The 22,171-nt window shown below is 34.9% G+C and overlaps 2 protein-coding genes across 2 annotated transcripts; both read left to right on the top strand.

Annotated features, from left to right (window-relative positions):
* Positions 1–3,418: 3,418 nt before the first annotated feature.
* On the top strand, positions 3,419–5,701 carry LOC117324680 (BTB/POZ domain-containing protein 7-like). The gene is made up of 3 exons (XM_033880617.1): positions 3,419–3,600; positions 4,193–4,569; positions 4,911–5,701. The coding sequence occupies exons 1-3, from the start codon at positions 3,420–3,422 to the stop codon at positions 5,061–5,063; spliced, it is 711 nt and encodes a 236-aa protein (XP_033736508.1). The 5' UTR covers position 3,419; the 3' UTR covers positions 5,064–5,701.
* Positions 5,702–18,325: 12,624 nt separating this feature from the next.
* On the top strand, positions 18,326–20,119 carry LOC117324677 (nitrile-specifier protein 5-like). Its single transcript, XM_033880615.1, has one exon. The coding sequence runs from the start codon at positions 18,386–18,388 to the stop codon at positions 19,277–19,279; it is 894 nt and encodes a 297-aa protein (XP_033736506.1). The 5' UTR covers positions 18,326–18,385; the 3' UTR covers positions 19,280–20,119.
* Positions 20,120–22,171: the final 2,052 nt, after the last annotated feature.

Here is a 22,171-nt window from a genome sequence, read left to right as displayed (position 1 = left end):
TTCATATTAAATCATATTCAAGATAGCATTTGAAAAGCTTGGAAGTCTTATTTGAAATTAAGAAAGATGATCTTTAGACTTAGGTTTTTAAACAAGCATTTTTGTCTTTCTACTGACAGAACATTCTGCTAAAATATATAGGCACTCAATTATTATTATGTTCTGAAAATAGTATAAAGAATTGCTTAAATACAATTTTTTTTTAATGTATTGAAGAGTTTTTGAGCAAGTGTACTTTAATTTCTGAATTAGTCATTTAACCAATACATGGATAATTTGTAAAATTTGTGAAATTAAACTTGTGAAAAAGGAGATATGTAAATTTTAACATATTTTTGACTTGTCAATAAAAAATCATCAAATAATATTCAGGCTATTTAGGAAGGAAATACTTTTATAGAGCCTGTCCATTAAATCAAATCAAACTTGAAGATAAAAAATTGTTGACCAACACTTTTTTTTCTTAGTTTCTATTTTAGAGTAACTATAGGTGTAGATATCCTGTTGATATAGAAAAACTCAGTGTTCTAGTACACAAATAGTTATGTAGGAGTTTATTTTACAAAATTAATTTTGGTGAATGTCCTGAAAGAATAAGACAAAATGAATGAAACTGAAATGATACTATACAGTAGATGTGTAGGAGTTGTAAGTGATGGACTGAAAAATGCCAAATTTGTCAGTGTAAAAAATTCCATTATTTTTTTTAAATGTATACATTTGACTTCTCAATAACTGGGCAGAAGAAATGGTGAACTGCAAGACAAATAGAGATTTTTATTTAGTACCAGAATTTGGTTTAAAAGTGAGAAAGCCCTGACTAATAGTTTTTCATTGTGATTTGAAGTCTTTGTTATCAAGCACATTTATACTTAGTGAATAAGTCACAGTTTTAAGAGACAAATTAATTGTACATTTAGCATTTTAACATTAAATGTTATACTTGCATTATACATATGTATGAAAAGTATGATATATGAATTATTCGCCAAATCTAGACATGGAATTACAATTGCACAAAAAAAATCTGCACCATGTGAAGATGTATAGGAAAAAATGAAATCCCTAACGCATGTCCTACATATACACTTATATGGAGATTCAAAACACTCCTTAATACAAAATACGGTGAGATTGATGTCTTTTTCTCTTTGAATTTTAAGTTGAAGGATTTGTTGTTACTGATGAAAGGCTGAGTCGATAGCATAAGGGAGATTTGAGGACAGATTAGTTTGTTTTTTGATGCTCTTGACGTAAGTGATTAAGTTAGTTGTGTAGATAAAATATTCCGGGATGTTATTTTTTTGTGAGTTATGTCATGGTCAGAATATCATGTGATATTTGTGCCATATTGAAATTTGATCAAGGACATGTGTTGTGACCAAAAATTAATTTATTATAATTATAATTTTACATTTTGTTGTTATGATAACAGAGCATCTACTATATTTGTGTTCAAGATTTTCTTGTCAGGAAAAGAAACAGATTTTATTATGTTTGTTGAAAAATTGTTTAATATACAACATTATACATATACGGTATACAGGATTTATATATCATGGATGTATATATGGAGGTATGGTATGGAATAGGCAGGCAGGATGTGCAGAAAATCTGTCAACATTATGAATAGTTTATAGGTATTTAAATGAAATGTTTTTGATTGAAAATATCTATTTCAAAATAAGGAACTCTTCAAAAACAGTTTTGATAAAAAAAAGCCATGCTCGAAACATGACTTGAGATAAATTCTTAATTATTAAATCATTAACTGCTTTAAATTTTTATTTTGATGAAAAATACAAAATACGGAAACTCTCTGTCAGTACGAATGATTGTAACTATGTAACAAGTTAAACATTTGTAAAATTTTCAATGTTGACCGTGTTCACATATTTATCAATATATCATTTAAGCATGTTTTGTACTGATGAAATGGCACAGACCTGCAGATTTATGTACATTATATAGTACATGACTGTTTGGGGATTGTTCAGTAATCTTGATTATACCTGTACAGGTATGGTGTATTTTTAGACGTGTGTAATACAGATGTGTAAGTACTGTATTTATCTGCAAATAAGGCTCGGCCAACAAATAAGCCATCACTTTTTAGCTCACCGGTTACGAGTGACCGAGAGCTAATGCTGTCACCCCGGCGTCCGCGTCGGCGTCCCACCCCAAAACTTTAAAGTTTTATGGAGTAAGTTTTTGGAAAGCTTGTAAGTCCAAAAGTATACACCTCAGGCCCTTCGAAGTTGGTTTATGCATTCATTAGAGGTCTAGGAGTGATGTTATGGCAAAATTATGCAGAAAAAAATTGTGATTTTTTCGCATTTTACCATTTAGTGGACTTAACTTTTTTTGCACCAAAACTCACTTCAAAGTTTTGGGGGTAAGTCAAAAAGTATACACCTATCACCCTTCTAATTGGTTTATACATTCATTAAAGATCCAGGAGTGATGCTGTGGCAAATCATACAGAAACAAAATTGGCAGTTTGGCATTTTACTATTTAGTGGACTTACTTTTTTTGACACAAAAACTCACTTTAAAGATTTTGGGGGTTAGTTTTGAAAAGCTTGGAAGTCCACACCCTTGTTATTTGGTTTATACATCCATTAGAGGTCTAGGAGCGATATTATGTGACATACAATTTCAAAATGACATGCTTATACATACATAAAAAATGAAAGCATATTGTGATTGCTGCCACCGGTGAGCTTTCGCAATCATTGATTGCACTTGTTCATTCTTGCAAAAATGTCACTTTTAACATTATAGTAATCTTAAGTGGTTCACAGATACACTAGGGGAGGAGGATTTTTTTAGGATTGATATGGTACTTAACTTTTATGCTGGGGAGGGGGGCTTATTTGAAGATCGATATGGTAATTCCTAAACCAATATCAGTAAATTTATCGACTTTAAACTTAGAAGATTACTGATTTTGCATTAAACAATAATGTTCGTTTACAGTACTTCCAGTACTTTGATTTATGTTTCCACTTGCTCAGACTTACGTTCGGAAGATATTTTATGTGTTTTCACTTGCTCAGACTTAAGTTCAGAAGATATTTTATGTGTTTTCACTTGCTCAGACTTAAGTTCAGAAGATATTTTATGTGTTTTCACTTGCTCAGACTTAAGTTCAGAAGATTGGGTACATTGTACAGTACCCAATCTGAGGCATACCAAGTTTTTCCAAAACATGTAAACCATTAAAAATGTGGAAGATCTCCCTACAGATGTTGTCTGGTCTTCTGTACTTATAGTACGGTACTGTCAATTACAAATAACTCAAATAATTCTTCGGCTGTTTCAAGCAATGCATATTGGGCATACTTTAAAAAAATTGATTTGGTCACATCTTATGAATAGATGAAAATAATTTTTTTTCAAATTTTGTCCAAAAGTCCATGCGGGATGAGTTTCTGTCACAAGGCCAGGATTCAGATGCTGGACGAGTACGAACCATCCAGATGTCTGCCATTCCTGACACACTGTACATGGTAGACGAGGCACAGTATCCTCAGACTCCCGGACTCCAGGGTTTAACTAGTAGTTCGACTGTGGACATTATCGCCGGCACCATTCCAGGTATAAGAATACTATAAGTCGTACGAAAAAAAGGCAAAGTGTTGTTTCCAAAGACTTCTGTTTTGAGTTATTTTGAAAAAAACATGAAGTCTTGAAAAATTTGTACTTTGAAAAATACATAATTATAGAAAAAGTTCCATAATTTCTGCAAGGTATCCTTACTTTCTCAAACTGCAAAACTTTGAAAAATCATCAAATGAGGAGGATGAATTGAGATTGATTAGGAAGAAAATTTCAAGAGGAATTTTGTTGCATTGTCTATAGATTTCTTTCAACTTTTGAATGGAGTTATCTCCCTTTGACTACTGGGGACAGTGTTTTGAAAGTAATTTTTTCTAAAAGGGCAAATCACACTTTGATTGATTCTCTTAGATACTGTCAGGATTATACAGGTGAGGATTAAAACATGTGGTGATGAATGAATTAACATAGTTGACATATAGGCTTAACAGCTTTATTAAAAGGGAATAGAGCTCTGTAATTTTGGCTACTTATTTGTTCTGTAAATAGCATTTTAAATAACAAGTGTAAATCATTTCATTAATTGTACATTTTTGATTGTACATTAGTTTTGAATATTTTTTTCGTACAGTTCCAGACTCTAACACACTGAAGCTGATGCTGCAACGGGAAGCAGAGCTCCAGAGCAGCAAGTTGTGTCAGCGTGCGTACAGTCTGCCGTTCAGTGACAGACGCGCCATAAATTGTCAACTCCAACTCCGGACAGTACGAGAGTTTGGTATGCCTGACATCACTATAGAAATACTACAGAACAGTCAAATTTATTACTCAAACAATGAGTCACTGCCAGCATCTCTGCAGCTAAAACACGGACGACGTTATCACTCGTCCCCGGTTCGGCAGAAGCCCAGTCCACCGCTCAGTCGACACAGTAGTAAGCTAGGGAGTCCCACTAAACCTGTGGTGCCGGTCACTCCCACTCGCATACAGCCCAGCAGGTCAAAGGAGGTAAGGCGTACGGCCAGAAAAATATGGTATAATATTAATGAAGATGTCTATTTTCTGTGCAACTTATTAAATTACATATATGCTTGTACAGGATACATTGAAATCTTACCAGGTTCACTGCAACAATGAAATGATAATGTTGGTTATTAATTGTGACTTGGTTACATTATGAATCCATTTCAGATTTACAATTTTATTAATCAGTTCATAATATAAATCTAAAAACATGCTGAAACCACAATTGACAGACTGGGACCTTTACCAATCAAACAAAATATAGAAACATTATGCTCTGCTTGAATAAATTGTCCTCACATTAAAAAGACATTTTTTTTCTCCAGACCAACACCAGTCCATGTAGTGACAGTGCCTTAAGTGACATTATGCCTGACATTGCTATGGCGACATCCTCCATGGGACAGGTACGTGTTCACGAAGAGTTTGAGCTGGACATCGGTGATGGCAATAGTCACCACGGTACCATGTATATTTGACAACATGGATGATTACAACAGATCACCACTGTTCCGAGTATCTACAATCACAGCGTCGATGACAACAGTCTCCATAACTTCTGTTCTTGATCACATCTTTAATGACTACTATCGGCATTTGTTCAATTTTGTATTTGCGGCCATGTTGACCAGTGTAAGTACTGTACGATGAGTTGTTGATGTGAAACCTTTATCAGTTCTGGACTAGCTTCCAAGGCCTGTTACACCCTGGTAGAGAGAGTTTCCATATGTGTGTGACAGCAGCTTGTATCCGTCGTCTAGAACTAGAACTAGACCTCAGAGATTAAGATATAAGAATACTCTGTGTGTTTATATGGCGGCAAAAGAATAATCAACAAAATTTGATATATAGTTTAAATTATTTTACAGACAAGCAGACAGGACCTCAAAACAATGTTACTAAGAATATAAAAAACTCTTTATTTTTTATATTTTCTTCGATAATATTTTTTATATTTTCTTCGATAATTGAATATGTATTCAGGTAATTGAAAATCAACACTCCTAGATATTAATATAAAGGTGTTGATATTTCCATACATTTTTCAAAAAATACTTTTAAGACATACACATGTACTTTATTTTCAATATTCCTTGTTAAAAAAAAAACAAAAAAAAACAAGCCGTATTTTTTTGCCATTGTTCATATTAAATCATAAACAGGATAGCATTCGAAAAGCTTAGAAATCTTATTTGAAATTAAGAAAGATGATCTTTAGACTTAGGTTTTTAAAACAAGCACTTTCGTCTTTCTACTGACAGAACATTCTGCTAAAATGTTCTGAAAATAGTATAAAGAATTGTTAAAATACAAAAAAAAAATTTAATGTCACAAATAGTTTTTTGGTAAGTGTAATTAAATTCCTGAACTGGTTATTTTACCAATACATAGATAATTTGTAAAATTTGTGAAATTAAACTAGTGAAAAAAAGGAGATACGTTAATTTAACATATTTTTGAAATCAAACTCGAATTAAAAAGATAAAAATGAAATTGTTGACCAACTCTTTTTGTTTTAGTTTCTTTTTTATAGTAAATATAGGTGTAGATATCTTGCTGATGTAGAAAACTCTTCTAGTACACAAATAGTTATGTAGAAGTTTATTTTACAAAATTCGTTTTGGTGAATGTCCTGAAAGAATGTTGTTGTATTTTCTGAGACCAAATGTACGAAACTGAAATGATATAATACAGTAGATGTGTTGGAGTTGTAAGTGATGGACTGAAAAATACATATTACACCTGCCAAATTCGTCAGTGTAAAAAATGACATTTTTTTTTTATTAAATGTATGCATTGACTTCTCAATAACTGGGCAGATGAAATTGTAAACTGCAAGACAATAAGAGTTTTTTGTTTAGTACCTGAATTTGGTTTAAAAGTGAGAAAGCCCTGGTTAATGGTTTTTCATTGTGATTTGAAGTCTTTGTTATCAAGCACATTTATACTTAGTGAATAAGTCACAGTTTTAAGAGACGAATTAATTGTACATTTAGCATTTATTTAACATTAAATGTTAAACTTTCATTATACATATGTATGAAAAGTATGATATATGAATTATTCGCCAAATCCAGACATTGAATTACAATTGCACAAAAAAAAATCTGCACTATGTGAAGATGTATAGGAAAAAATGAAATCCCTAGCGTAAGTTCTACATATACACTTATATGGAGATTCAAAACACTCCTTAATACAAAATACAGTGAGATTGATGTCTTTTTCTCTTTGAATTTTAAGTTGAGGATTTGTTATTACTGCTGAAAGGCTGAGCCGATAGCATACATGTAAGGGAGATTTGAGGACAGATCAGTTCGTTTTTTGATGCTCTTGACGTAAGTGATTAAGTTAGTTGTGTAGATAAAATATTCCGGGATGTTATTTTTTTGTGAGTTATGTCATGGTCAGAATATCATGTGATATTTGTGCCATATTGAAATTTGATCAAGGACATGTGTTGTGACCAAAAATTAATTTATTATAATTATAATTTTACATTTTGTTGTTATGATAACAGAGCATCTACTATATTTGTGTTCAAGATTTTCTTGTCAGGAAAAGAAACAGATTTTATTATGTTTGTTGATAAATTGTTTAATATACAACATTATACATATACGGTATACAGGATTTATATATCATGGATGTATATATGGAGGTATGGTATGGAATAGGCAGGCAGGATGTGCAGAAAATCTGTCAACATTATGAATAGTTTATAGGTATTTAAATGAAATGTTTTTGATTGAAAATATTTCCCAGGTAAATTTTAATATCTATTTCAAAATAAGGAACTCTTCAAAAACAGTTTTGATAAAAAAAAAAGCCATGCTCGAAACATGACTTCAGATAAATTCTTAATTATTAAATCATTAACTGCTGTACAATTTTAATGTTGATGAAAAATACAAAATACGGAAACTCTCTGTCAGTACGAATGATTGTAACTATGTAACAAGTTAAACATTTGTAAAATTTTCAATGTTGACCGTGTTCACATATTTATCAATATATCATTTAAGCATGTTTTGTACTGATGAAATGGCACAGACCTGCAGATTTATGTACATTATATATAGTACATGACTGTTTGGGGATTGTTCAGTAATCTCGATTATACCTGTACAGGTATGGTGTATTTTTAGACATGTGTAATACAGATTTATAATACTGTATTTATCTGCAAATAAGCCTCTGCCAACAAATAAGCCATCACTTCTTCATTCTTGCAAAAATGTCACTTTTAACATTATAGTAAGCAGATACACTAGGGGATGAGGATTTTTTTGGGATTGATATGGTACTAAACTTTTATGCTGGGGAGGGGGCTTATTTGAAGATTGATATGGTACTAAACTTTATATAATTAACAATGAGGAGGGGGCTTATTTTGGGATTTATATGGTACTAAACTTTTATGCTGGGGAGGGGGGCTTATTTGAAGATTGATATGGTACTAAACTTTATATAATTAACAATGAGGAGGGGGCTTATTTTGGAATTTATATGGTTCTAAACTTTTACACTGAGAATACTGAGGAGGGGGCTTATTTGAGGATTTATATATATAGTGATTAACTTTTACGCTAAGGAGGGGGCTAAATTGAGGATTTATATGGTACTAAACATTTACACTGAGGAGGGGGCTTATTGGAGGATAAATACAGTATACACAGGTTGGATTATACCTGTTCATGTGTGTTATATAATTATATCATACCTGTACAAGTGTGCTGTACACATACATTGTATACAACGTGTATATATATGAAAACAGGTACATTTTATTGTAACATGTGTGATAGGTTCGCTCCGACAGTTTGTGATGGTTGTACGTACTTAATGGCTTAGTCATATAATTTCGTTGTTGTATATTTTCCTTAAATGGTATATTTTGGGTAGATATGTTTTTATACATAAAACCTGTGTAGTTTGATCAGGACAATTTGACCTCTTCACTGTATCCTGTTGAGGGTTGAACGATCTACCAGTACTTAATTAATTCCTTTAAAAATTCTTTCGTCACAGATTTTTACCAAATTCTTTTCTTTTTAGATTATTGGTCCTTCACAATTTTGATACATAATAGAAGTTGAAATTTGATTGTTCAGAAAAGAGGGTTTGAAATAAATTGATGGGAAGACTAAAGGAACTCACCATGTCTGTCAATATTCCCGAACATGGAAATTGATGCAAGGGAGAAATCTATGCTAAATACATGAAAATTTCCTCCACACATGTTGTTTTGTGATGTATGTGGCCTTTTATGAAACAGCTACAAAAGAAAAATTAGCAGAATTAACCCCAACGCCATATATATTTTACCTTTCAAATTCATGAAACTAAAAGGGGCTGCGGTGGCTGAGCGGTTAAGGTTTCCGGACACTTTATCACTTTGAAACCTACGTGGGGCAGTTGCCAGGTACTGACTGTAGGCCGGTGGTTTTTCTCAGTTTAATCCGGCTTTTCTCCACCTCCAAAACCTGGCATGTCCTTAAATGACCCTGGCTGTTAATAGGACGTTAAACAAAAAACAAAAAAACATGAAACTAACCCCCACGTAAATAACCATGTTTTACAACAGTATATATTGGGTGTATTGGCAGACATAGTGAGTTCCTGTGATAAGGTATCTAGGTGGCTAAGGGAAGAGTACTGTGGTTTAGTGTTACTTTTGTATATTGATCTCGTGCATCACTTAAGGATGTATGCTACCTTTTTTTATATGAAAGAAGAACATCACAGCATAGCAATGACATGCAGTTGAAATTGTTTGAAGGATAAATTTAGTTATTTCCGAGTTACTAGAAACTACATTGTAGCAAAATTTTGCTTTTAATGCACAACAATTGTTTTTGATTTAATTCTTCGGAATTGTCAGGGTTTTTTTTTTTAGAAGTTTTGTCTGTAGTCATTTAAGTTGTTGTTTCCTAAGGTGTGCTTTATTTAGTAGGTAGTTACAACATGCATAACAGCTGTTCTGGTAAAAAGTAGTATTTCTTCAAACTACGGACTCATATTCAACCGGAAATTATTAGTCAGGAAAAACACGGAATGTGACCAAGATATTAGGGAGATTTCCCTAATCTGATGATATTTACATGCATACCTACGAAAAATATCAGGATGTTTAGTGTTCTGGTCGTTTTTATTGGGAATGGAGGTGTTCAGAGTAGTTTGTCTACCACTTCCTCATTACTCCAGGGGTTACATTCACTTTAGTTCTCTGCACCCTGGGAATATGTCATGGCAAAACTGAAGTCACACAACCAACTTTCTGACTGATGTCAAGGGGGAAAAGACCTGACCTTTCATTAAGCTGACGGTGAATGAACCTTCAATATCACCAAGACATATTCCTAGGTCGCAGAGAGCGAAAGTGAGGGATGGCCTACAATGGTGGAACTATTTTTGCAGGGTGATTATCTCCATACTCGCCCAATTCATCATTATCTATGAATCCATGACATAGTGGTTTAAGTTTAAGTTTTAGTTACAGAATGATTGTGTCAAATTCTGTGTTAAGTATGTTTGTGTGAGAAAGATTTAATAATGACAGTTAATGTTAAATAGTTGGATTTGTTTTTTCTACACAGCTTTGACTTTGTTATGACTGCAACTTTGTTGATCCTATAAAGATAACTGACAACTGATGTAGACATTTTACGGCTTGCCATTTCAAGTCTGATTTTCCTCAACATCAGTAATTTTCATATCTGTAATAACCTTTCTATTGTGTTCATTGTAACATTCTTGCACCAGCTACCTATATATATATATTTCTTCTAATCATGCCAGAATAGGAAATGGCAGAGTTACCACATAACGAAATATGTTATTGATACAGAAGTTAGAAGCATTCTTTTATAAGAAACCAGAGTTAGACTGGCTTATAGTCTATATCACAAAAGTGCATAAATCAAACCCATAGTTTGTATCAGAAAAGTTCATATCTAAAACATAATAGACTACACTACAATGTATACATTTACTTTTGGATAAAATATTCAGTTGGAATTATGAATCAATAAATGAATTGATGAAGTGTTTCCATAGGTAGGCCATAGTGACTAGATTTAAAACAAATACTTAGAATTAAGTACATTTGTTTGAACTTGCAAAGAAAATGCAAATGTATATACTTGTAGTACTAATGGAACAAAATAAAAACTAGATGTACATGTAACTGGATTGATGATGCAAAAAAAACAACACTTTTTATCATATTAGTGTTTATATTTAACAAATCATTTGTGATACCTAAATTTTTAAACCTTAAAATCTTTGTATACATCTATATACGAAAGGTGTATGTTGGAATCAAGGTTGGGTAATGGTATTTATATATGCAGTTGGGAAATACATTTCATGCTAATTGATGGTGTCTGAATGAAGACAATGGTCCATCTATTTTTGTAACAAAGAAGATGTTTGTGTTGTGTATTGCTTTGTGAAGGCTTAAAGTAATTCAGACGGTACTCTGCTGAATACATTTCCTCTCTATTGAATTGGTATCTTGTAGTGCAATATTTTAATCGGAACACAGTAAGCCTTTAAAGGCTTGGCATATTTTTATGGATGTTTATGCATATTGTAGAACTGTTGTACTTAAGTGTATTTTCTATGAACTCTGTAATTTGAGTTGAAATATCAGTTATGAACCTAGGTCTATAATTACAAAGTGATTTAGACATTAGATAATATTTTTTTTCCTTCTTCACATTTTGTATTGTTTTACTCACCTGAAAGAAAAAAAAATGAAATATTGCTTTCTTTCGAAGAAATCTAATTAAATGAATACAAAGGAAAATGCTATTAGTAAATGTTAAGTTTAGTGCACAAAAATTTAGAAAATGATTTACTTTGAAAAAGAAAAGACTAAATTTTCAATCTGAGTACTCGTTTTTCATTCCGGGTGATTTGGTAGGACAGCTTAACACATGCGCTGTCTGTAGATGATATGCTTTCACCTCAACTGCAGATGACAATTTTTCAAGGTTAACCATGATAATCAAATATTCACATTCAATGAACAATTTAATAATTTTTCTTTCTGTATCAAATTGTGCAATTTTTGCCTCTTGATTAATGTCTAAGCCAAATTTCTTTAAATGTAGACCTTTTCATATGTTAATTGTTCAAGCTATTTAAAATCTGTATATTTTGTCTGTTGAATGTTTGGTATACACAGTCACAGGGTGATGTCTGTGTAAACAGATTATATTGTGTATGAGAGGATGAATTTCATGTATGTGGAAGTTGAAAAGTAAAATCGTTTTAAGAAATTTATTTTTCACTATCAATGATTTACCATATAAATCTGTTCCATAACATTACATGTTACATGTACGCAAGATGTTTTTCAGCCTTTGTTTTACGATCATCCATGACTCTTTCCTGATGTGTTTGTTTTCATTACACCCTCCCTCAGATGGCACACCTAGATATATATATATATATAACTTTATTACTTTAATGTTGACGTTTTTAAATGACTATTAAGTTGACCTGTACATACTTTTGTGCCACTGGTTCTTATATTGAGGAGTGCCACTGGTTTCTATGTAGACGAGTGCCACTGGTTCCTATGTTGAGTGGCAGCCATTGTGATAGCCATGTTGTCCTAAATTTGTCCTAAATTTGTCCTACTCCCATGTAGTGCTTCTCATATCAAACTATTATTTATCATCGCTTCATCCCCTTGTTGCATTACTAATGCATGTCACTCTATGTTATTTTTGTATAAAATTCTTCAATATTTAAAAGATGAATAAATTTACCTACTGTCAAATATGTAAACATGATTTGCTTGTTTTGTTTTATCCAATTCAGCCAAATGGACAGATGAGGCTGCATGGGGATTGAAAGATCATTTCTGAATGTCAAAGTTTTAGCTGTTCATTTTAAAAAGTTCTATATATTTTTTCCACTATAACATTTTTAGTTAGTTTATACAGTTTACACCTAATTTTCACAGACAATGTTCTATTCAATGGATGGAGCCTCCTGCATGTCGATAGCCGATAGCCCATCAGGTGAGCTCTGAAGCTGGAAAACTCCAAGTGTCAGATACAAATACTGTAGTACGAATGATCCTGCCCCGTCTTATTTGTTTCGACCGACAAGAATATCACAGAGACAGCACATAAAACGTCTCTCGGCAAGGCTTCCTTAACGTTATTGCAGCTAGATACAAGGAGCATGGCCAGCATATCCTGTGTGGGTCCCAAGTTGAAGTGTATATAACAAAAATACACATAAACGACCAATGATTTCTACCTTGGAAGAAATTCAAAGTGAGATATGAAGAACAACTTGAAAAATCCATAATCACGACTCTGATGGAAATCTAACAAAATTCAAAACCAAATAATCAAGTTTTCGTTGTTCAACAGTAACTAACAGAGTTATTGCCCTTTGTGATAATAGCATTATTGGACATTGTCAACACGATAACTTGAGTAAATATCAACCAAGTTTGATGAAACTTTGTATGCAGCCATATATCGACAAGATCTCCCGTAGAGTTGAAAATGGAAATTATTCGACTGTAACCTACACGAGTTATTGCCCTTTGTAAAATGTTATGATTGGCCTTGTGAACATGATAACTCGAGTAAATATTAACCGAGTTTGATGAAACTTTTGTATGCAGCCATACATCAACAAGATTTTAGACGAGTTTGACAATGGAAATTATTCAAGAGTAACTTACAGAGTTATTGCCCTTTGTAATAATAATATTTTTGGACCTTTTGAATGCAATATATGAAGTAAATATCATTCAAGTTTGATGAAACATTGTATGCAGCCATGTACATGTATCAACAAGATCTCGAACGAGTTCGAAAATAGAAATTTTTCGAGAGTTACTTACAGAGTTATTGCCCTTTGTAATGATTTTATCACTAACGCATTTTGTAGCTCACTTGGTCCGAAGGGGAAATCTGTTTAAAGCGCGACTATAGTCCTGAACATTTTGTCTGGAGAATTATGTGACAATGTTGAATGTTGCCTAAATGAAGGATGTGACGCACTTGGGACAGGAGAAGGGAGCCAAGAGGGGAAATACAGCAAAAGGGGGATTTTTTTTTCCTTTTTTTTTCAAGAATGACAGGATTTAATCCACCTGTAGTTTGAACCATTGTTGGGACAGGCAGTTAAAAAGAAGGAAAATGTTTGAAATATAGCTTTAATTTAGAGTTGAGTATTTTTCCAAAATTAATTAGATATCCAGGTGAGCGACGCAGGCCCTCTTGGCCTCTTGTTTAATTTTGTAGATAAAAGCGAACTGCGAACGTAAAATATTTGAATACAGTTGTATCTTACAACATAAAGAAGAAATATAAAAAATGAGCCAGTAAACTTATCATGAATGCGCTTAGCGCAATAAGGTCTTTCATACCAGCATAAAACTAGAAAATAGTCATATAAATGCTGATTTTTTCATTCAAATTGGACATGTTAATCAAATAAAATTCAAAACAAACTGTTGCAAAATTTATCAAAAAGAGCTCGAAGGTTGAGGCACTGCACATAGTGTTCTTTAAAAAAAACGAGTTTCAGGTCCAAATTATTTCAGTATCCACTAAAAAAGGATCCATAATTCTGTAAAACAGGTTATCAGAATATATTTCATTACAATATAGGCTTACGTTTCACAAGATCCACGTAAGTATCGCGTTTGTTTTTTTTCTTTGTGAACATGATGACCGCTTTTGACAAATCTTTTAGCGACACAAAACTTTCCCCTACTAGCAGTCCACTTATTCACGTTACCAGATTGGAACGGAGCAAGAGACGTGACATTCTGTATCTGCCTCGGTACCAAGGTATTTGTTCCGAAGAAACAATTTGACAAGTCATATATATGACATGTATAAAACAGACTATAATTACCCCCCTTTTGTTGTCTTTTTTGTTTTGTTTTTGAGATTCTCGTGCCAGGCTTCTAAGTGGTATAATTATGAATTAATTTTAAGTTTAATGTATTATGAATTAATTTTAATTTCAATGAATTATTAATTAATATTAATTTCAGTGAATTATTAATAAATATCTAATGCAATGAATTATAAATTAATACTAATTTGATAACTATTGTTATTAATTAATTTGATATTTATTTGTTTAAATAAGTGTTGACGATTATTATGTGCATGTAGTTCATTCTATTACATGTAGTTCATTCTAATATGTTATATTTTTGTGCAGTATTTATTCATTAAATATTGACCTTTGATTTTGATGAAAAATACAAGGAAATGTACAGGTAACATACACAGGTAAAACACAGGTGACTTAAGTGACTTCACCAGAACAGACTATAATTATTGTTCAAACATAGGCAGTAGTATGTTATTTCAAACTGTAAGCGTTCAGGGAATCAGCATTTTTTTGGGGGTCACCTTCGTGATTTCACGGGCATATTCTATGTAGTTGTAAGTACATATATGGTGACCGTCACTTGCGATAACAACACGCTGTATTGGTGAAACAACACCGATTCTATCATTGAGAACCTGCCATTTTCACGTTTAACATTATTCAATTTGGAAGACACTTCGATGCCTACAACATATGAAAAAAATGTTTTAAGATTTACATTTTTCAGTATCACAAATTGGCTACATTAACAATTAATAATCTGCCAAACCTTGTAGATTTTTAAACGTCCACATACAAATCTTTCCTTGACCATACATCCATCAAATGAGAGTTCGTGAATAATTAGAACGATGCATTGCGTTTACAGTTATATAAACCCCCCACACCCTACCCTGTTTCTAGTTTTTTAGTTACACTCCCGGGTTTTCATCTAAGATTCCGTTCAACAAAACATTGTCACACACGATCGAGTTACCATATTTGATATTTATATTTTATATTAAGGACACATATAGTATAAGGAATGTTAACGATTTACAAATTTAGAATGGACGGAAACGTATAGATAAAGTAAATAGTAAACAAGCCGATCAGAAAGCATCGTTGTCCACTTCAAGTCACCGTACCCACAGCCTTCACAGATAATATAATCACCAACGACCTTCACCTAGAAACACTGTGTGCCCTGTCTCACCGGCTTGCCAGCAACAATGGAGGTAACTAAATACACACTCTATAGCATAATATTGTTCTATATAACATATTATACCTTTGTAAGGTTGTGATATTCTCTTTACTTGTGCGATAGCAGGTCACGTTAACTTATTGATGCATGTCGGGTATTTGATAAACCATTTACAAAGTTAGGGAATGTTGACATTAGTTCTAGAATTACCCCATCCTCGGTAGTCGGAATAACTACACTAGTTAAATATTAGGACCGTTCATGCTAGTGCATATCTAACACATGTGCTTGTCCGTGGTAAGATGGCGGTTATAACGATAGCCGAGTGGCGTTTTAAAAATGACGAATTCTATGGAAGAGTGGATCGGCCAGAATATGTGTACGATAACGTTAGTTAGACACTCACGCGTGTTTTCTAAAACGTCCGCCGAGTATGGTAGCCGAGTAGTACATGCGACGCCTATACTACGCAGCGTTTCATTGGCTAAAATATTACTTAGACAGTATACCATACACGGAGTATTTGTATGTATTGTTGTGCAACAAACCACGCGCTTTAATTACTCAGTCATTCCAAACTTTATCAAGTAATTGCAAATGTAGGTATTTTGTTTGTTTGTTGAGTAAATCGCCCTGTAAACAGCTAGGGTCATTGAGAGGCGCCGCTTTCTTGTAGTAGTTGGTGACTACCTCACTAAACAACATACATGAGGCCTATAGCATGTCTTCGAGAGCAATTATAGTGTCTTGACCAAGGACACAGCCACGGCAGCACAGACCGGTCGGATTTCAGCTTTCCGAGGAACACAAACTGACACGGGTAGGGCGTGTTGAACCACGAACCCCGAGTCTTTCCCTGCGGTTACGTGGCCAGTGCTCGACTGAGCTATTGCGGCCTCCTGTATACTAGTAGTGTTTGGATAAATTGTTTTTTTAAACGTCTATTGTGTTTAACTATCTTTTTACCAAATTAGGTGGGCGTTTATTGAACCCCAAGGCATTGAATAATCATTACAACTGTTGAATAACGTTCACTTTATACCACACGTGGAATAAACTCTTAATGCGCTTTGATTGGTTAACACAGTGACCCTTGACCGGGACAATTTTTTAATCACGTGGTTCAATGCAATATGAATGGCTAACACTTAAAGGCCGCTTTACGATGTCCTAGAAATGATATCGCACAAGAAGTAGGTCGCAGTTGTTTTGTTATATTCTTGAAATTTTTTATATATCTATATATATATAAACATAATTAATTGCTTTGAAAGAATCAGCCTACTTATCATTTTGTAATGAATTGTAATATTTCCATACATTTCCGAATTTGTCAGTTTTGCATATTAATTAGTGGCAATTTTAAAGCCACATACTCCCTAACAGCCTAAAATTCTAGTTGCACACGTGTATTAATGGCAATCCAAGATGCTCATTCACGCTCTCCCAACATTAAAATGACCGCTGGCCTGGACGCTTGACCGGGGGAGTCCTTGAGACATCAGCGTATAAAAATAACTCGCCGCATTTATATTTATAGCGAGATTGGTCACGGAACCGAAAACGAGGCTATAACAACGTGCACTGCACATAAACTACACACATGACCGTTGTTTACATATCGAGCATACGTGAATTTTGCCTAGTAATACTTTCATTTAAACATATTAACATAATATTCGCGTAATACCTAGTAGATTACATAGTTTACATTTAAATACTTAATTTTGAAATGTAGCAATATGCATACAACAAAACATCGATTAAATCTTAGATCGGTGAAGTTGACATTGTTCAAAAGCTAACCAGCAATCCAATAGACATTCGGAAAGATCTGAATTCGAGTCCATTCCTTTTTCTTCTCTCGTTAAGTTCCCACGAATCATTTCCTTTCCTAAGGAAATACTCGGGTTTTGCCGATTCCACACACTTTTGTGTCTTTTTTTGGCAGATTCTGTCTGCGTTTTCGCAGTTCCACGCTTGCGGCGTTCCGCCATTTTGTATGGAGTGTAAAACCCGCCGTTGCATTGTGGGACTAATTTTCAGTTTCTGATTCACGATAATATGTTAGGTATGCATCAAGTCCGAAAACTGTAAAAAGCTCAAACTGTAGACATTGATATATGTTTCTTGGTGAGTATGTTGCTTTAAATTAGGTCATATCCTTACATCACGCCTGCTACTGTGAAAAGAACACACGTTGGCACAAAACAGGTCAATTCATCCTCAGAATAGCTTTTCTATTGTGGTAGAAACAGGTCACGCAAAACACAAATACAAAAACACTCGCTCGATAACACTCGTTGTGTAACCTCTATGTACCTACAAGCTGATAATGTACATTTGTTGAATGTCCCATTCGCACCTAGTTCGCGGGTATTAGATTTCGCGCAACCACGGCTTGTAAACTTTCAGCACATTTCTTTACATATGTATGTATACATGTATATAATATGCCTGGGTAATTGTATTTCGCGCTTGTGATTGTGAATAAAGCGTAATTAAACCTCAGCGAATATTACAAATTATACAGTTTTTGAAATATTCAGCTTCCCCATTTTGCAATTTTGAGTGTTATTGCTGATGTATGAATATTTATTAAGTATATTTATATAGCAAACGCACGTGCTTGACATTTGTTTCCCTTTTTTTTTTTTTTGACAGTTCGAATGGATCACGCTTAAAACGAACGGAGTACCCATTGGTAGAAGCAGTCACTCAACAATGGTGATTGGCAGAAAGGCTTTCGTATTTGGCGGAGAAAATATTCCAAGAGTACCTATCAGTAACATTGTCCACTGTCTTGACATGGACACATGCACCTGGTCGGAACTGAGCACCACTGGTGACGTTCCTGTACCACATAACGCTCACAGTGCCGCCGCAGTTGGTCAGGTGATGTACATATTTGGTGGAAGAACGGGAATCAATATGGGCGAGGGAAGCTTCAATGAACTGTATGCTTTTGACACCAGGAGCAACATTTGGACTCTTTTGAAACCGTCTGGGGTTGCTCCTTCCCCTAGAAGCTTTCACGCCATGGCGGTAGTTGCCAATCGCCTTTACGTGTTTGGCGGGTGTGGAGAAGAAGGTCGCATGAACGATCTCCATTCTTATGATATAGCCAGCAATACATGGGAACAACAGCCAACCAATGAGGACATCGCAGGACGGGGTGGGGCCGGGCTGATTGCCGTTGGAAAAGACTTGTTCGTCGTAGCAGGTTTTGCAGGTAAAGAGACCAGTGATGTCTATAAATACGACACAGACTCCAAAACATGGTCAAAACTGGCGCTTGACAAAGAACTTCCTCCAAGGTCCGTCTTCGGAATCACATCAATGTCTACTTTTATCATTGTTTGGTTCGGCGAGGTAGACCCTTCAGATCAAGGACATTTAGGAGCTGGAGGATTTTCCAAAGATGGCTATATGATGGACACTTGTAGCAAAGCCGGATGGGAATTGATTTCGAGTTCGGGAGAAACTCCAGAAGCGAGAGGATGGATGCAAGTAGCACCTTGTCAATTAAATGACACGAATGGCGTGTTTTTATTTGGAGGCAACAACCTTGACAACAAAAGGTTAAATGATTGTCATTACCTTTCTATCAAGTTGTAGGTTTACAGAACTTAGTGGAAAGGAGAAAAACGTAGAAATCAGAAGCACGGAATAAAAATCATTTACAGTACTGTACTTACAAATTATTCAGCAGCTCTACATACATTTGTGTCTACTATGCCAATTATTACAAAATAATAGAAATACACAGGTTACCTTATTTAAACAGATGTTGCTATATGTATATACATTTTAGACGGATTTTCTTTTGATATTGAATTAATGAAACATGTTTGTTTCACTTGAATTGGAAGCGAAAGGAAGACCCTGTCATTTACTTTTGTCCAAACATTGCAAACTTTAAGTAATACCGATATATATTGCTTTTCAATGTTTAATTTGATTGATCACTGATAATTTATTATTGTATCCACCAAATGTAATACATTTGTATATCTTTATTGAAAAGTAGTAAGCAAATGGTTGATTATCGCAGAGGAGCGCGGATATGAAAGAACTCAAATTGCTAGGCTTACACTCTACAGGATGTATAAATAATTGTTGCATCTTTGACACTTCAAAGTTTGAATTTGTAACTTTATATCAATTATGTAATTCTGACGTCGTGGAATACCACATCGTCGGACACCCGTGAGACTCCGCTCTGAGTCAAACGACAAGAGTCTCGTGGGTTCCTGACCCATGGGGAACTAATAGCCCACAGGTTTTGTAGCTTGCTATACGATTCAGCATTGCTTATATCTACTTGAGAGACAGTGTGGATGTCTGTACATTGAAAACTATGAAGACAAATGAATGTTTGTATGAATTGCTAACCAGGGACCTCAAACGTATGTCACAGACCTTATCCAAGATTATAAATAAATATGTGTACTCGAAGTGTTTTTGTTTGTTAGTTTCCATCGAAAGAAAATGTTAATAGTTCAGCCTTTTAGAGAACAAAAACGTGTCTTAGGCAGTAACACCAGCTTCGAAGTTGACGCTTGTAAAAGTTTTGATATAAAAGACACGTGTCATATTCACACAGAACGAAACATTCATAACATCAAAAAACAAGTAGCACATTATGTTCGCGCATGCGCAAAATTGCGAATATCTGAGTTAATTGGCATCATTGACAAAAAGTCAACGACAAGCCGTCGCGACCTCCGAGGAACATCAACGAAAAGAACGAAGAGATGATGTTTCAAGATTAAACACAAAAATAAAGTCAAAACAACGCATCTAAAAAGCAAGTTTCAGAGGGAATACGACCAAAAGTGGACTGGAGAAGTGGTCATGGTCTGGAATTGTCTGAACAGGCATGAAATGCTGGTCTACACACTGAAGGATTATGTAGACGAGGACGTGACTTGTTTACGAACAGGAATTACAGAAGGTCAACACGTACAAGGACAAACTTTTGAATATCGATAAAATCCTTAAGGAGAGAAATGTGAACGATGAAACGGATGTCCCGGTATCTTAGTTGCACTAGCCGAAGAAGTTAAGTTCATGGATCAAGAGGGAAGACATATATCTACGACATGCCTGACGAAGCTCCCTCTGTGAATTGGGTATTTCGTAGACATACACATCTATAGTAAGGGTGCCGACGGACCAGCTGCATCCTTTCTGAACGACGACGTGGAACTGAAGAAACTACCTCTGTTCTGACCGAGATGGTAAGATTTAAGTTTCAGATCCCAGGATATGGGGGTCCTTTAACAAGAACATGATTGACGGCTCGTTTTACTCCTGTATGTACAGAGAACGTCAATCGAGTGGCGGGGTGGCTGACATGTACTCGAATAAACCCTACATGATACCCGTGAACCCCACGTGATCAAAGAACCCCTAGTCTGTGGTCTGGTGACTCACAAAGCAACGGTAGAAGACAAAGCCGAATCCGAAATGAAGAATACCGTCGAGGACGAACAACAGCACGTACCCGTTAAGAGGAGACATATAAAGAACAAGAGACGCATAAAAATTAAGAAGACACGCAAAGGGATAACTCTTAGAAGAATATATAGAAAGCGCAAACATCTACATTTTGTAAGTGACGCATACGAGTATAAGAGGAAACGCATCACATAGGACCATAAAATGTTCAGCAAGAAGAGAAGAATTTAATAAAATATGGTGTACCTCATTGACAAGATAAGAGGCATAGGGATACCGGCTGATCCTTCCATCTTCAACATTCCGACGAGCATGGTTGTGAAATGCAGACCCATGCCACCCTTCGATACAGGAAACAGTCCCGTAGAAATCAAGATTCCTAGTCAAGGCGACGAGTGCAAGGACTTGCGCAGGGGTTGCGTGCTAGATAATTAAATCGAACGGAATCGCACTGACAACAAACGAAAAGACAGGCATTGTCGACATGCCCATGTAGTCCATGTGGAGTCAGATCGATACGTCCATTAACGGCAAATTAATATCCTCAATACCGGCAATTACCCCTGGAAGGCCTACTTCAAAGTGCTGCACTCGATGGGTTCGGACGGCACTTACTCGCACCTTCAATCGCAATTGGTCTGTCATGAAAATGACAGTGGGGAACTCTTTCGAAGGAGCGTCGCATTACCTTGGATGTTGAAACCATCCCTTGCTATACTCAGTGGCAATTGAAGTTTTACTGGTACCCTGGACGGAGAACAATACATTCGTCGAACCGAAGAAGTTGGAAGTAGGACCATCGCATGAGGAGGAGACATTGACGGTTCAAGAAGACTCCGGCTATACTGCGAGGAAAAGAACGTATGGACCACTGCCGAGATACAAAAGAAAAAAGATGTTTTTAGATGGATTAAATTTTAATGTGTCACAATAATGTTACATAAAGTACGAAATGACTTTACTGAGGTCATTGATGTTTTCAGTAGCCAACTATCCGACGCCGTAGGATGGCGTCTCTTCACCAATATTATTGAACTATCGATTCCC

This window comes from Pecten maximus, chromosome 3 (genome assembly GCF_902652985.1).
Source record: "Pecten maximus chromosome 3, xPecMax1.1, whole genome shotgun sequence".
NCBI lineage: Eukaryota > Metazoa > Mollusca > Bivalvia > Pectinida > Pectinidae > Pecten > Pecten maximus.
This window is presented reverse-complemented; position numbering and strand designations above follow the sequence as displayed.

Coding starts and splice junctions, on each gene's coding strand:
- LOC117324680 (XM_033880617.1), top strand. CDS start 3,420: ATGCGGGATGAGTTTCTGTCACAAGGCCAGGATTCAGATGCTGGACGA. Junction 3,601..4,192: donor TATCGCCGGCACCATTCCAG/GTATAAGAATAC, acceptor TTTTTCGTACAG/TTCCAGACTCTAACACACTG. Junction 4,570..4,910: donor AGCCCAGCAGGTCAAAGGAG/GTAAGGCGTACG, acceptor TTTTTTCTCCAG/ACCAACACCAGTCCATGTAG.
- LOC117324677 (XM_033880615.1), top strand. CDS start 18,386: ATGGTGATTGGCAGAAAGGCTTTCGTATTTGGCGGAGAAAATATTCCA.